The 16,681-nt window shown below is 43.8% G+C and overlaps 5 protein-coding genes across 5 annotated transcripts; 3 read left to right on the top strand and 2 right to left on the bottom strand.

The window, feature by feature from the left end:
• Nucleotides 1-383: 383 nt before the first annotated feature.
• Nucleotides 384-726, top strand: O0I10_004580 (uncharacterized protein; the record flags this gene model as incomplete). Its single annotated transcript, XM_058484637.1, has 2 exons — nucleotides 384-563; nucleotides 628-726. The coding sequence occupies 2 exons, from the start codon at nucleotides 384-386 to the stop codon at nucleotides 724-726; spliced, it is 279 nt and encodes a 92-aa protein (XP_058344514.1).
• A 7,129-nt stretch (nucleotides 727-7,855) lies between these two features.
• On the top strand, nucleotides 7,856-9,641 carry O0I10_004579 (uncharacterized protein; the record flags this gene model as incomplete). Its single annotated transcript, XM_058484636.1, has 7 exons — nucleotides 7,856-8,003; nucleotides 8,071-8,181; nucleotides 8,255-8,403; nucleotides 8,490-8,724; nucleotides 8,790-8,960; nucleotides 9,019-9,182; nucleotides 9,243-9,641. 7 exons carry the CDS (start codon nucleotides 7,856-7,858, stop codon nucleotides 9,639-9,641), a joined length of 1,377 nt encoding a protein of 458 aa, XP_058344513.1.
• Nucleotides 9,642-9,796: 155 nt separating this feature from the next.
• O0I10_004578 (glutamate-5-semialdehyde dehydrogenase) lies at nucleotides 9,797-11,452 on the bottom strand (the record flags this gene model as incomplete). The annotated part of the gene is made up of 5 exons (XM_058484635.1): nucleotides 9,797-10,003; nucleotides 10,064-10,504; nucleotides 10,575-10,671; nucleotides 10,720-11,228; nucleotides 11,288-11,452. 5 exons carry the CDS (start codon nucleotides 11,450-11,452, stop codon nucleotides 9,797-9,799), a joined length of 1,419 nt encoding a protein of 472 aa, XP_058344512.1.
• Nucleotides 11,453-11,855: 403 nt separating this feature from the next.
• On the bottom strand, nucleotides 11,856-13,598 carry O0I10_004577 (uncharacterized protein; the record flags this gene model as incomplete). The annotated part of the gene is made up of 2 exons (XM_058484634.1): nucleotides 11,856-12,696; nucleotides 12,757-13,598. 2 exons carry the CDS (start codon nucleotides 13,596-13,598, stop codon nucleotides 11,856-11,858), a joined length of 1,683 nt encoding a protein of 560 aa, XP_058344511.1.
• Nucleotides 13,599-15,043: 1,445 nt separating this feature from the next.
• Nucleotides 15,044-16,521, top strand: O0I10_004576 (uncharacterized protein; the record flags this gene model as incomplete). Its single annotated transcript, XM_058484633.1, has 4 exons — nucleotides 15,044-15,272; nucleotides 15,337-16,089; nucleotides 16,157-16,284; nucleotides 16,351-16,521. The coding sequence occupies 4 exons, from the start codon at nucleotides 15,044-15,046 to the stop codon at nucleotides 16,519-16,521; spliced, it is 1,281 nt and encodes a 426-aa protein (XP_058344510.1).
• Nucleotides 16,522-16,681: the final 160 nt, after the last annotated feature.

Here is a 16,681-nt window from a genome sequence, read left to right as displayed (position 1 = left end):
TGTCCCCTTCTACTGAAGCATACATGAGCAATGTGCGAATAAGAGGATGCATGTAGGTGTTGCCAAACATAGGCCTTCACAAGCAACTAGTGGTGATCTCAAATGTAATAATGGCATGATAAGGACCTATTGAAGCTCGATGCTTTTATTTATTACATGTTGTCTATGCTTTTGAATACACACCCCGTATATAATGCAGCTGTTCATGCAACTTGGAAGAGTGCCTTGATGGTTGCAAAGTGTCCAGGAAATGGAGCGGCATAACTTGAATCATTCTTGTAACGATCAAAATCCGAGTCCTCCTTTTTTCCTTATCGTACCACTTAATCGTTCACCGTATCTTTTCAACTCTATCTTGTTCCTTGCGTAAACCACGGATCGCCATGAAGCCATCAGTAAAGACCGATCCTCCCATGATCAAGACCAACAGAGGGCAGCATCGTCAACCAAGGTCCGTACACCCAGCGAACAGTATCTCAAGTTGTCGCAGCAAGAATCGGTGGCATATGATCGCAAAGAAACCCGAAAGCAACCTATTTGTGCTTGATCTCACGGTACCCTTGGTAAGATACAGCAAGCCACAGATAGAGTATAGGTTGATTGACAAGGGGGTTTATATACGTTTAGGTGAGCCGCACTGGTAAAAGGGGTGGATACAGACGGATGTATGTCAGGCCGTATCATGATGAATTCCTTGAGTACCTCTTTTCAGCATTTTACGGTTAACTGCCTATGATGGAGCTGTGGATGCCTAGTAGTTGGGGTGGTTGAATCTACATGAAGAAACCCTGCAGTAATAGAAATGGATTCAAAGGCATGATTCGAAATCTTGGGAAGACTTGTTCACACAAGCTTTCTTCGACCCCACTGAGCAACCTTGTTCTATAAAGACCCCCAACGTTTGATCAAAGGATTCAGAGATACAAGTGCCTTTGTGTTTTACATATGCTGTAAGCGTGAACATGGACGTAAATATGTGTGGAGTAGGAGCATCGTTCCCATACAGTGGATTTCGCAACAATGTTGATTGGAAGGAATTGGCTGTTATCTGTCAATGCATGAGCTGTTACTGAATAGCGTATACCGTATCATCCATTGATCCTCCCACTTCTGCATGATAGGCTGTGTTACACAAGTACGCCCTCTGCATCTTTGGCTCTGTCCGGATTCAGCTAATTGGCAATGAACAGAGACCACTTCTCATATAGCATCACGCTTACAAACATAAAGGTGCCTGTATCTCCGAACTTTACAATGAAACGTGGGTTTTTATTAGAGCAATGGCTCGGCTTGCCAACTGCACCTTGGGTGCCAGTTTCACGATCAAGCTTGCCAATCCCAGATTCCGCAATGTCGCCACCAGCCAAACTGGATCTGGGGGGTTTCATCTCTTCGTCGACGACGACCAAAAAATATTTTTGGGCTAGTTATGACATTGAACGTGAAACTTTCACACAAGGTGCTGTTGGCCAAGCCGAGCCCATTGCTGTAATAAAAACCCCACGTTTGATTGTAAAGTTTGGAGATACAGGCACCTTTATGTTTGTAAGTGTGATGCTATAAGAAGAGTGGTCTTTGTTCATTGTCAAGTAGGTGGACCCTGGCAGAGCAAAAGATGCAGAGGGTCGTGTTGTGTAACACAGCAACGTTTGCATGAATGAAAGGGTCAATGTATAATTATTTTATGGATCATCTAGAACAGGCATGTACTGCTAGCTAACGGCCACTTTTACCCAATCGTCATTGTTGCGAGATCCACTGCATGAGAACGATGCTCCCTGCTCTAGACATTCATTTCCATGATCAAAGCAGGTTGATCCGAGCTGATTTGATTGAGCTGCAGTCAAAGAGAGATTACATCACTCTGGACATAAAGTACGCTCGATGTAGCTCAACCGATGTAATCTCGTGTGAGCGTAACTCAACCAAATCAGCTCGATCAACCTACTTTAATCATGGAAATGAATGTCTAGAGCAGGAGCATCGTCCACCTACAATAGAATGCACAAAAGTTGGTAATGCACAAAAGTGGCTATTAGCTGTCAATGTATGACATAAAAGTGAGGGTTGCGTACCTGTCATGCATCGTCCCCGAGGTCCGGACTTTTTAGCTCAGCTACACAAAGAGGGGTCTCTGCACTTTGGTTTCAGGGTCCAGATACTTTACATTAAATAAAGACCACTCTTCATGCTTACAAACATAAATGGTGCCTGTATCTCCGAACTTTACAATGAAACGCGGGGTCTTTGATAGCAACACGTTGGTTAACTGCACCTTGTGCGTTTTCACGATCAAGTTTGCCAATCCCAGATTCTGCACAGCCGCCACCAGCCAAACTGATCTGGGGGGCTCTAAACGACGACGACCAGGTGTTTTTTGGGGCTAGTTGCGACATTGAACGTGAAACTTCACACAAGGTGCTGTTGGCCGCCGAGCACACAAAAACCCCACGTTTCACTGTAAAGTTTGGAGATACAGGCACCTTTATGTTTGTAAGCGTGATGCTATATGAGAAGTGGTCTTGTTTAATGTAAAGTAGCTGGACCCTGGCAGAGCAAAAAGATGCAGAGGGTCGTGTTGTGCAACACAGCTATTTTACGAATGATTCATGTGGTATACTACTTTTGGATCATCTAGGAATATACCGCTAGTTAACGGCCACCTTTAATCCAATCATCATTGTTGCGAGATCCAACGATGCTCTGCTCCAGACATTCATTTCCATGATTCAATTATCTTGATCCGAGCTGATTTGGCTGAGCTACGGTCAAAGAGAAATTACATCAATCCATACATCAGCATACGTGCGAATGTCTCAGCTGATTAGTCCTTGTTCGAATCGTAACTCAACCAAATCAGCTCGGATCAACCTACTTGAACCATGGAAATGAATGTTGGAGAAGGAGAACGTCCACCTACAATGGAATGGATGCACAAAAGTGGCTATTAGCTGCCAATGCATGACCTGAAAACGAGGGTTGCGTACCCAAAAACATGCAGGTCCCCGAAGTCCCGTCTTAACCTGTTACACAAACACGTCCTCTTGCAGACCGGCGCCAGGATCCAGCTACTCATTACCGAACAAAAGATTAATAAGTAGGCATTGTAGGTGCCTGCGTCTCCGGTCTTTACAATGAAACGGGGTTTTTATTAGAGCAATGGACTCGGCTTGGCTAACAGCACCTTGTGTGAAAGTTTCACGTTCAATGTCGCAACTAGCCCAAAAAATATTTTTGGTCGTCGTCGACGAAGAGGTCGACCCCCAGATCCAGTTTGGCTGGTGGCGACATTGCGAAATCGGGATTGGCAAGCTTGATCGTGAAACTGGCACCCAAGGTGCAGTTGGCCAAGCCGAGCCCATTGCTCTAATAAAAACCCCACGTTTCATTGTAAAGTCTGGAGATACAGGCACCTTTATGTTTGTGTGCGTGATGCTATATGACAAGTGGTCTTTGTTCATTGTGAAGTAGCTGGATCCTGGCAGAGCAAAAGACAGAGGGACGTGTGTAACTGGGTTAAAAGTTTGACTTCAGGGACCATGCATGACAGGTACGCAACACTCGCTTTTATGTCATACATTGGCAGCTAATAGCCACTTTTGTGCATTCCATTGTAGGTGGACGATTCTCCTTCTCCAGACATTCATTTCCATGATTAAAGTAGCTTGATCCGAGCTGATTTGGTTGAGTTACGCTCACACAAGATTACATCGGTTGAGCTACATCGAGCGTACTTTATGTCCAGAGTGATAACTTTTGACCGCAGCTCAATCAAATCAGCTCGGATCAAGGTAATTGAATCATGGAAATGAATGTCTGGAGCAGGGGCATCGTTCCCATGCAGTGGATCTCGCAACAATGATGATTGGATAAAAGTGGCCGTTAGCTAGCAATACATGCCTGTTCCTAGATGATCCAAAAGTAATTATACATGGACCCTATCATTCATGCAAACGTAGCTGTGTTACACAACACGACCCTTTCAGATTTTGCTTGGTTAGGGTCCAGCTACTTTACATTAAACAAAGACCACTTCTCATATAGCATCACGCTTACAAACATAAAGGTGCCTGTATCTCCAAACTTTACAGTGAAACGCGGGGTTTTTATTAGGAGCAATGTGCTCGGCTTGGCCAACAGCACCTTGTGTGAAAGTTTCGCGTTCAATGTCGCAACTAGCCCAAAAGTATTTTTCTGGTCGTCGTCGACGAAGAGGTCTGGACCTCCAGATCCAGCCGTTAGCTGGTAGCGACATTTGCGAAATCTGGGATGGGCAAGCTTGATCGTGAACCGGCACCCAAGGTGCAGTTGGCCAAGCCGAGCACATTGTTCTATCAAAGGCTCCACGTTTCATCGTAAAGTTCGGAGATACAGGCACCTTTATGTTTGTAAGCGTGATGCTATATGAAGAGTGGTCTTTGTTCATTGTGAAGTATCTGGACCCTGACAGAGCAAAAGATGCAGAGGGCGTGTTTGTGTAACTTGAGTCATTCAGCACAGGCGATGCATGATTCTTGTACACTATTTAGGAATAGTTCAAAATGCCAGCTAATAACCTAGTCCTCTCATTCTCCATTGTTGCCCAACCCAATGCATGCGAACGATTGTCCTGCTCCAGCCCATCAACTCCATCCTTCAACTTTCTTGATCCGATGAGATTTGACTGATAAACGCTCAAACACAGAAACATCACCCAATATCAGAAGAATCAAATTGGTAAGTTATTTGTAACCTGCCGGCTAATAGTCCATTCCTCCCATTCACCTTTGTTGCCCAATCCACCGCATACGAACGATTGTCCTGCTCCAGCCCAGCATTCCCATCATTGAACTTTCTTGATCCGAGGGAATTTGACTGAAAAACGCTCAAACAAAGAAACGCCATCCAACGTTAGATAAGCATCAAGTTAAGTTCCAGGTCTTCCCTCCCAGCTTCTTCCCTCTTCTTCCCATTCTCAACTGTTGACTCATTCAAGCACAATTACCACCTGCGAACGATTGTCCTGCTTCAACCCATCATGTCAATCCTACAACTGTCGTGATCCGATTGTCTATGGCTGGATGGCAAACCCATGGCGTGTACACAGCCTTCTTGTCACCCTTCTACAACACCTGCCTTTCTTGATACTACACACTCTCTTGCACCCTCCACTTCCACGATCAAACGCAACAGCATTCATTACATCAGTGCTATTAGCAACACTTACACTCCATTGTCTCAAACCGCATTCACAACCTCATCAGTCTACTACAACGCGCGCTTTTGCACAATCCTCTGCCACGACCAAAGGCAACAGCAGTTCCCATTAGCAAGGTCCTTACTCCATTGTTCAAGCTACTTGCACCAACGTGCTTTAATACATACGGATTAAAGTGGATGATGCCATATCAGCTAGAAGGTACATCGCAATTCAAGCAATCTTCTCCTGGTTGAGCAGCAATGAAAATGACCAAGAAAGTGATAGACCAACAGCCGGATGGAAAAGGAAGCATACAGCTGCGATCACATGACACTTGTCAACCAAATATTGGATTTGGAATGGTTATGGATGGATGGATGGATGCGATCAAATTCAGTGATGAGGACCATGGAATGTTTCTTTGGTTACTTGGGGCGTCATCAGCAGGAATGATGGATGGTAGTCTCGTGGATCCGGCTGAGGATGATGATGGATGGGATAGAACTGCCAAGGTGTCTACAGCCGTGGATGATATTGGATTACACAAGTCAATACATTCAGCAGCTATTTACAATCATGGATGAAGGATGTTTATGACAGCAGCAACCAAGAACACAAGGACACGGTTATCCCTATTGCCTTTATGTGATTCACTCCCTATCTCATTCAAATTACATTACTGTTCCTTTATCATATTTACTTGATAAACATCCACATTACCATGTCTTATTCTTCGACTTCTTATGCATTGATTGAAAATTGGATTAAAGACCCTACGTTTGATTGTGAAGTTTAGAGATACAAGCACCTTTATGTTTTATCTATGCTGTAAGCTTGCTACATGAAAGGTGCTCTGTGTTCATTGTAAAGTAGCTAGACCCGGATAAAGCCAAGATGTAGAAGGACTTGTTTGTGTAACGAAGCCGGGAGGGAAAGGCTGATCCTATTGGTGGAGAATGCATGATCGATGTGATGGATCCTTCTTTATAATGAGGTCCGCCTATGATAGCCTGAATGGGAAGTCAACCATAGTATGGTCATGATCAGCGCATGCATAGCATTAAGCATGAAGGTACATGAAACGTGAGACGTATAATTTCTATTGTTGTATCGCATGGAGGTGGTAGTCCAGGATGATTTTTATACTACTGGTTGCCGGCAGAGAATCCAAGAAACCAAGCAACGGCTGTTAACATTGCGTCTATATGCAATAAGTCTACTACATCAATCCTGGTTTTGACACTTTAGAGAACGTTTGACATATGGTACAAATAGATGTCAAGAACACAAAATCCACCTATCTTCATTATCGAATGTTGTCCATGCACCATTTTAATGGTCATCATCATCTGTTTGTGCTTAGCTAATGCTGTATCATATACATAATGCGCTAACCAATCGGTCATCAGACTAAGAGAGAGCTGTATTGTGATTCCTTGTCCGTGGATAATGAGGATCCACAATAAATAAATAGGCGAGGTGGTATTATCCATCATCAAACAATGTCATCAGTCTGCTATTACGAAGCACTTGAAGCCCCAAAAAGACGCGGCTCTGATGTTTGTGTGAGCTCGTTTCAGAAAGCAATGTTGGTAATCCACTGGCACCTTCATCATAGGTCCCATGATAGGGTGCTATTATTATAGCGGCGCCCATGGAAGAAAGAAGAGCAAAGTCAAGCGTAGTCAGTTGATAAATGTAGATGATCACATGTCACCTTGCATTGTCTTTTGAAAAAAGCATGCTCTTTGTGTTAAATGATTAGCTATCGCTGCTATTACCATATACATCAAGATAAAGATAATACAAACAATCAAATAAGGACAAAGGGCATATCAGAGGTTAGAGATCACTAATGGTAACTATTGATTCAAGTATTCGATCGCGGGTTGTAGCTACTGCCGGCATAGGTGTAGTGATTGCTCGCCCATGAAACGATTGACACCTGCTTTTTAAACCCTGTATCTACTTGCTACACACATGGCTTTACTTTTCCCGTATTTCATAAACCATAAAGCTAGCTCTCCAATAGGACGATATGGCATTCTTGTTGTATGATATGAAACTATAGCTCCTTCTACAGCTTGACCTTCTGTTGCGTGAAGAGCCATCTTTATTCCATATGTCGTTTACGGTGCTAAAAGTTCATTACTACTACCACTATGCTTGGAGAGGTAACGTCTGTGCAGGAAGGAATGCTCGAAAGATTGCATTGTGGGACACGATCAAGGATATTGGAACATCTCCAACTTCGCTGACGTTTTGTTTCATATGTAGTATTGTATTAAAGAGATGGCATTGCCTCGTGTTTTGTCCTACATGTAGTCAACCACCATTCAAAGGTTGCTGGTACTACCTAATTGAAGCCAATAAAACACTCAATCAATGCTGTGTTTATATGAGAAATGAATGTATGATATGTGAGCAGAAACATCCATAGTTGATGAATAAGGACTCTTAGTGACAAGGATATGCAGCGTCTGTTTATTGGGATTAAATGATCTCATACAAAGACAAATATGGTGGATATCATAACAATGTCTAGCAAGCGTTTAAAACACGTGTCTTATCTTCCCCTTGTCTTTTGTATCTTCTTTTGGGCTTCCTTTTATCTTCTCTCCTTCTTTTTATCTTCTCTACCATCCCCCTTCCACCCCTCAAACGTCGTGTGCTGCCATGGCCAACCATCACCATGCGGGCCTTCCTCATAGTAGTGCCAGACCGTCGTCTTCGAAATCAGCTTCCATGTCAGCCAACATTGTGGGCGTGCATTATCGAGTGGGCAAGAAAGTAGGTGAAGGTAGCTTTGGCGTCTTGTACGAAGGTAACTGCTTCTCCTTTGTAAGCTTCTCAACGACATGAAAGGCAATATTGACCCGTGCATCGCTTAGGTACCAATCTGCTCAATAATCAGTCCGTGGCCATCAAGTTTGAAGCTCGCAAGTCTGAAGCCCCTCAGTTGAGAGACGAATACCGAACATACAAAATCCTATCCGGTTTACGTAAAGTAACAATTCAATTTCGAGCCAACACAGAGTGGGATGTGAGTGCTGATTCAATGATGATACTGTTTAGCGGGTGTGCCCAGTACATATTACTTTGGACAAGAAGGCCAGCATAATATCCTTGTGATTGATTTACTTGGTCCGAGTCTCGAGGATGTTTTTGACATGTGTGGTCGCAAATTCTCTGTCAAAACAGTGGCAATGCTTGCGAAACAAATGGTAAGTCGTACAAGGATCAGGGACAAAATGTACCTTGGCGTTTCAATAAGCTCATACTAATGTCTTTTTCCCCTGTTTCAATTTAGCTGCATCGAGTAGAAAATGTCCATGAGCGAAACTTGATCTATCGAGACATCAAACCAGACAATTTTCTCATTGGTCGACCACGAACAAAGAACGCCAACACCGTTTATTTGATCGACTATGGCATGGCGAAGCTCTATCGAGATCCCAAGACGAAGCAGCACATCCCTTATAGAGAACGAAGAAGCTTATCTGGAACGGCAAGATACATGAGCATCAATACTCATTTGGGAAGAGGTGGGTAACATTGGGGAACCATGGAAACGAGTAACGCTGATTTTGTACTCTCCGCATAATAATAGAGCAATCAAGGCGTGATGATCTTGAATCACTTGGCCATGTCTTTATGTATTTTCTACGCGGATCACTTCCATGGCAAGGTCTTAAGGCAGCAACAAACAAGCAAAAGTATGAAAAGATCGGCGATAAGAAGCAGACTACATCAATCAAGGATTTATGTGGAGGATTCCCTGGTAAGCACACCGGCCATGTGGTCAATGCTGTTCTTGGATTAACTTTTTATAATATCAGAGGAGTTTGGCATTTACTTGCAATACGTGCGCAAGCTTGGCTTTGAAGAAAAACCTGATTACGAGTTTCTACGTGAACTATTCGACAAAGTGCTACGACGCATGGATGAAACAAGTGATGGTATTTATGATTGGATGCTGTTGAATAACGGCAAGGGATATGAGGTATGATGCATGCATAAGATTTACTGCTGTATGATCTGATAACTGACGTACATATCTTAGCACCGATCCTCATCTGATGGAAAGCATAAACGACAGCAACAGCAACAAAATACACGAGAAGCGACATCACGGCTTGCATTATCACCTGGTAGTCATACTCGACAATCGAACCAGCCCAATACCCATCAACGAAAAGCATCACAGACATCACAACCACGTCCACAAATCAACACAAACACCACCATCACAGGCACAACATTACCCGTCATGCCCCAACCTACATTATCAGCTCCCCTACATGGAGATAAGCAGCATCATGTCACTTCATCTTGTACTCCTATGATTCAAGACCAGTCTTTGGGACATGGCATAGACGAGGATACCCAGCACAAAGAACATCGTGGATTTTGGCAAGGATTTATGGCATTTGTTACATGCGGCACAATGGGCCATACATAAAACCAATCATGCAACACCCCCCTTTTTTCCCCTCACATACGCAAAGACCATGTTTCAGTAATGATTCCAATAACACACCTCTTAATCACGCATTGAACTTTCCATTGTTTTTTTCTTATTGTATTGAATAATGTGGGGGTAACTAATTATGTAAACTATTGCTTTTCCAATCCTGATCCAGGGTAGACGCTTCCAATACCATAAACCTTGTAGTCCTCAGGAGCAATGGTTTTATGCATGTACTGCTTCTTGCCCGATCCAAAATCAGATGCTGCATGTCCGTTGCCGCGTACGGTGTACTTGTAGATAACCAAACCTTCAAGGCCAACTGGACCACGGGCATGTGTCTTATTGGTAGAGACCTAATGAAGCAAATTAGAACTCCAAAATCAATACCATGTTATGCCCTCTCTTATACTTACGCCAACTTCTGCACCAAAGCCATATCGGAAACCGTCCGCAAATCGGGTGCTTGCATTCCAGTAACATCCTGCAGCATCGACACGTGTTGTGAAATAGTCCGCAGCTGCTTCATTTTCGGTGACAATGGCATCAGTGTGCTTGGAGCCATGCTCATTGATATGTTCAACAGCAGCATTCACATCTGACACAACCTTGACAGCAATAATGTGATCCAAGAATTCAGTATCATAGTCCTCGGGGCCTGCCGCAACGACCTTTTCACGCAAATCAGATGGGATTAAGGATGACGATCCCAAAGCGGCAAGAGACTCTGGATCGCATTTGAGCGTGACATTGGCTTGGAGAAGAGCTTGTGCAACCTTGGCAAATGCATCCGTTTGGAGGAGAGAAGCGTGAACCAAAAGTTGTTCAGCAGAGTTACATGCAGCAGGATAATCAGTCTAATGAACATGAATAACTTTTTATCAGCCTTACGTGCTCTTCATATATGTTATCCCATTATCCCATTACCTTTGAATCCACAACAATACGGCATGCCTTTTCAACATCAAGATCCTTATCCAAATAAACAGAGCAAATACCATCGGCATGGCCAAGAACAGGAATTCTAATAATGAGATGAGTAATTATTCATAAAAGCTAATTGAAAACGTACCTGGTATTGTTTTGGATATAACGCACAAGGCTGTTGCTGCCACGAGGAACGACAAGATCCACGTATCGGTCAAGATCCAATAAGGCACTGATATCTTCTCTTGTTTCAACGATTTGGACAGCCTCCTTGGGGATACCATTGGATTCTGGCAAGCTTGCAAGAGCATCTTGGATAACCTTAGCGAGAGCTGCATTGGTGTGTGTTGCTTCCTTGCCACCCTTGAGGATAACGGCATTGCCTGATTTCAGGGCCAGACATGAGATGTTGACGACGACTTCAGGGCGAGCTTCAAAGATGGTCAACAAGACACCCACAGGCACAGTGATTCGATATAAGTCCAATCCATCATCCAACTTGACGGCACGAGTGACTTGCTTGGTAGGATCAGGCAAAGTAGCGATATCACTCACGCCCGAGAGAACGGTATCAAACTTGTCACCCTTGAACAGATCCAAACGCTTGAAGAGAGATCCTGAAAGCTTGCCAGCCTTTACTTGCTCTTCTGCAATCTTTTATACCATTCCTTTAGTAAATAGACACCACTTTACCACACTCTCTCAAGTAGTACCTGCTTGTCCTTCTCATTTGCTTTGGCGATTTCGTCCTTGCGTTCGGCCAAGACTTGTTTAATGCGCAACAGGGCTTCGTTCTTTTGTTCATTGGTGACAGCTTGCATGCTGACAGAGGCAAGACGTGCGGCACGAGCCAAATCGGTAACTGGATTGGATGTCATAGTGTAATGGTAGAATGAAAAGAAGCTTGTGAAAATAAAATGTGGGCGGCTGTTGCCATTTTAAGACTGTGATCAGATCCATCAGTGGGGCTGGGATGACCAATTGATAACCATGATAGGCTAACTGCATTTGGATACACAAGAACTCGAGCATGACGTATTCGAGTGCACAAGCACAACGATGTGTGAGAACCATAAGATTTATGCCTGTTGGGAAGGGCCGTTGCATGGTTTGGCCTGGGAACTGCATTCGTATGCAGATGGAACCCCACCCGCACTCCCCTTACTATGTATATCATGGAAGATGAGCTTTGTTCTTCTTTATGTTTCTTTGTTGATATTTGTAATGCCATTGTTGTTGTCCGTGCTCCCATTGTTATTTTATTCTTCCCACAACATGTTATCATGGGTCATGATAATTATCGAATTTGTGAAGCTCTATCACTGTTTCTACATGTTCAGGTTGATCCATAACAGGGTCCCTAGCAGGTGTTGATCGAGCTGGCTTTTGTAACACAACCACAGCGTTGATATCAGTGAATCCAAGCTTCCATATAGTGCGTGCAGGCTCAGAGAATAATCGTATGAGCATACCACTCTCGAGATCCCATAGCTTGACTTGCCCATCGCTGCCACCGCTTATCACCCTTTTATGGTCCACTTGAAGGCATGAGACTGAATTATCATGTGCTGATATTCGATGACGGCATTCATAATGATTGAGATCCCATATACGTAAGCACCCATCAGAACCACCACTGACCAGCAGTGGTGATGATTCATACGGCGTCGTAAGTTGAAGATGACCCACCAATGCAGTATGACCTGTTAACAATGCTAAACAATTGCCAAATGTTGGTGACCAAACGCGTATACTCCAATCAAGTGATCCTGTAACAATTCGAACACCGTCAAATGCGATCGAATAGATTTGTGAATGATGCCCCGTATATACATGCAAACATTGGCCGGTGTTAACATCCCATAGTCGAGCTGTAGCATCATAGGATCCAGTGGCTACAAGATCGCCGTGAACATCAAGACATCGTACACTCGCTTGGTGGCCAGTGCACACATGCCGAATAACTCCATGCTCGATATCCCATATCCGGAGGGTAGCATCGCGTGATCCTGTTGCTGCAAGCTTACTACTACCATGGATCTTCAAGCACCGCACTGTTGATATATGCCCATGCATCGAATGAATAAGCTGCCCTGAATCAAGGTCCCAAACAAGCACAACTCTATATATGACGGCATACTTTAATCCCCATGTCCCAATAAAATGACCTTCATAAGCTTACCTATCACAACCACCAGACACAAGGATTCGCTTGTTTTCATTACCAGTCCTTGCAAATTGCAGTGCCCATACACCTCCTTCATGGCCTCGTAATGTCCGCACATGTTCACCTGTCTCGGTATTAAAGACTTCAATCAAGTGATTGTCACTACCAATCACCGTATAGCAATCATCCATTTGCAAGCATGTCACAAGAGCACGTCCAATGTCATTTTCGCAACGGATCAACCTTCCGGTACCTTGTGCCCATGCCATCTCGGTGTTGTATCGCCGCCAAAAGTAATCTCGATAGGACACGTGATTTTGTGGATGTTGGTGGTTATGCATTTGCTGCCGCCGCCTTGCCGAACCCGCTTCTATCAAGGATGATCGTCTTCGATACCGGTGCTTTAAACATAGCGACTTCCATGTTGCTTCATCCTTGAGCAGTGAATTCCAAAAAGGAGATACCCGTACAGCATTAGCGAGATCTTTGGGGTTATCAATAAAAGAGAGTACATGCAACGACAGCTCGATTGGTAATTCTTTGAGAAAGTCAATCTTCAGCTTAGGTTCAATGATATCATGTACATAGGCAAGGAGTTGATTATCACATTGATTGAGAAGCTCAGAAAGAAAAACATGCTTTTGATCTGATGTGAGCTGTTGAAAGGTCTTGGTCACTTTGCCGATGTATTCGAGCCTTTTCTTGTCGATATTGTCTCCCACTGGTAGGTCAACATAAGAGGATCGTAAACGTTGAGCAGGACGAGGCTTTGACAGGCTACCGCTGGAGAAGCCATTACTAGGTGGTGGTGTTGCTGGTGGTGTGTGGCCATCAGGGATGCCGAAATAGTATTCCATTGGATATTGTATGGGGAAACGAATAGAAGAGTAATGTAAAAGAATTTTTTTCGCTTCCTATCGTTCACCCTTGCATGCGTATAGAATCGGGGAGAGTGAGAGAAAAAGATACATTGGAAAAACTTGGAACGAAAGGAAAAAAAAGCTCATTACCCCAGTTCACGCCGATCTGGACAACCCCCGCACTACCTGCAGCCAATCAAAGCTCGGCCTAATTCTTGTGCAGGAGACGTCGATGCTGAAAAAGCTCATTTTGTCGTTAGCATTAATAAGAGGCCTAAGGTATTAGACAAGCGAGTAGTGAATCTTCTTACGTATGATGTAATCGTATGGCAAATTACGCTCGTTTGAGGAGGAGACAACAGCTACTGCTCCCTGATTTTGAAGCACCCTGCCCTTATGTCCTTACAGCAAAAGCCATTCCCTTTGATCCTATGACTGAGGGAGATGGCCTTTATGTGCTCTTGCACTTGTTGCTAGTATACACAACATCTGTGATTGAATAAAGGCATGTGTAACGTGCAGTGCCACTGTTGTCATGCATAAGCACAGTGATCGTTTTCGTATCCCTACCAGCTCGATCATCATGGGAAGGATAAGGGCATGTGCCTTACTATGTCTATGAATTGCCGTGAGATCATACGGTGGCTACCTCCTGGATGCACTTCCACAATTAACATTCTACACATATTAGTCCGCTGCTCTACATAACAAAGGTGTTTTTCGTCGGCCTGAAAACCCATGATACAATACCTGCTTAAGTGGTCAATTCGAGAACCTTTATATGAATCACGCACAAGACCATCCAAATGTTTATCTATGGATAAACAGCTAGTGGCCATCCTTTTGTTGTTGAATCTATAAGAAAAAAGCCGAGTAGTAGGGTGCGTTGTATACACCATCATTCACCCTAATGGATGGATGAATGGACCCCTGGGTAAGTAGTAGGCGAAAATCAAAAGGGAGTAAAATCTTCATGGGTTTGTTGCCCTCATCTTTTAGAAGCAAGAGATAATCCATTCAACACACAACATCAATTTTGCTTTAATGAGATACAATTATTAAGTGTAACTTGTCGAATACTCTATGTTATGAATGTCCCATTGCATAGGATAACATTGAACTTGTGCATTGATATGGGGTAGTAGCGACTGGACTCTACGTATTTATCATGAAAAGGTTGCCATAGAAACGCACCCAACGACGAGAAAGAAGAGGTCGGTGCCCTCGATACCGACAAGTGTGACACAGCATTCGCAAAAGGAAAGATATGAGCCTGGTTCTTTCAGGTTAGATTCGGACGACGATCATCCACTCACTATACATCAATCTCCTTCTTATCCGCCTTGTTCACACATACACACCTTAATCAGCTTGTCTCTGCACACGTCCTTGCCAACATTCAGCTCCTTCTTTGATTTGAATCTACCATCGCTTTCGAACCCATGCGAGACGGCTTCTCCATAACACAGGTGCTCAAGTACCTTGCCATCATTTACGTTGGCTGCTCCATTCTATACGCAACGGGTCATCTTGCAGGTCTCATCAACACATCAAGGTCGTCGAGTAGCCAATTGACTACAGCACGCTCGGCTCCGCAGGCACCTGTTACAGTTGCCGAGTTACAGCAGCGATATCAAGGTGTTCAACAAGTAACCTGGAGCAATACACAAGGTAACTAGGGCTAAAAGGTTTCGTTTATTGGATCGTATCTTACGAGCGTATCTTTCTACAAAAGATCAATATGAAGCTATCTCCGAAGACTTGATGCTCGATAAGGTGTTTGCAGATGCCATGGGACCATCCAAAGTGATCCCTTATTATTTCAAGGCCGAGGAATCATCTGACAATGAAGAAGTGACGATCGCCACCCTAGTGACCCACAACCGCTTCAAAGTACTTAGTCGTCTTGCCAGCCGATACAAAGGCCCAGTGTCTGTTGCCATTCATGTGAATGACGATGATACGAAGCAAGTCATCCTTACCGATCTACATCGCCTTTACGACGAGAATCCTGATATGCGACGCTATGTGGATTTGCATTTGGTAGTTGACAAGTTTGATCGGCAATTCAACATGTGGCGTAACGTAGCCAAGTTTTTCGCACGCACTGACTACATCATGATGCTCGACGTTGATTTTCATTTATGCACGGATTTCCGAAAGTCGCTCAAAGCCAACCCAGAACTCATGCAAGTATTACGCAGCGGCACAGGTGCTATTGTTGTTCCTGCATTCGAATACATCAATGAAGAGGATGGCGAGGATTGGCGTGAATTCCCAAAGAATAAGCAAGAGTTATTGGAAGACGTGCAAAGCGAAAAGCTGGACATGTTCCATCGATCATGGAGACCCGGTCATGGATCGACCAATTATACACGGTGGTATGCAGCCGTTGATCCTTACAAGGTTACTGAATACAGCTATTCGTATGAGCCCTATGTCATCTTCAAGAAGGAGGGTACGCCATGGTGTGAGGAACGTTTTGTGGGTATGTCTTGGTCAATGTTGTGTTACACGCTTATCATCATCAAAGCATTAATCACGTGACATTATAGGTTATGGCGCAAACAAAGCAGCTTGCTTGTACGAGATTTATTTGGCCGGCATAGACTACTGGGTGCTTCCTGATGACTTTTTGATCCACCAGACTCATCATTATCCAGAAGACACACGTGCACGCGAGGTAAGGATAAATACCAATGGGTGAATAAAAGGACAAGTTGCTAATCTAGGATTCTTTTATTCAAAGCGCAAGTACAACAAGAAGCTATACGACTATTTCAGAGAGGAAGTTTGTCTTCGTTATTCACGTACCATGATTGCCGCTGGATTGTGGGGCACACCACGAGCTGACAACGTTAAACGGGAGTGTGCAAAGATCAAAGGCTTCAATGATATCATTTCTCGCATGCATGGTTAAGGCTGTGCATATTTATCTTTTTCATTGTCATGTATCTCATTCATCCCCCTTTCGCATGTATTCCCCCACACACCCATTCATTTGCTAGAAGCAAGTTTTCCAAGATTGATGTTCATAGGGTCATATCCCTATCAAGTGCATACACCCATGTTGTTTGCAA

This window comes from Lichtheimia ornata, assembly GCF_029851405.1.
Source record: "Lichtheimia ornata isolate CBS 291.66 chromosome Unknown scaffold00017, whole genome shotgun sequence".
In the NCBI taxonomy this organism is placed as follows: domain Eukaryota; kingdom Fungi; phylum Mucoromycota; class Mucoromycetes; order Mucorales; family Lichtheimiaceae; genus Lichtheimia; species Lichtheimia ornata.
The sequence above is the reverse complement of the archived record's forward strand: the minus strand, read 5'-3'. Positions and strand labels throughout refer to the sequence as shown.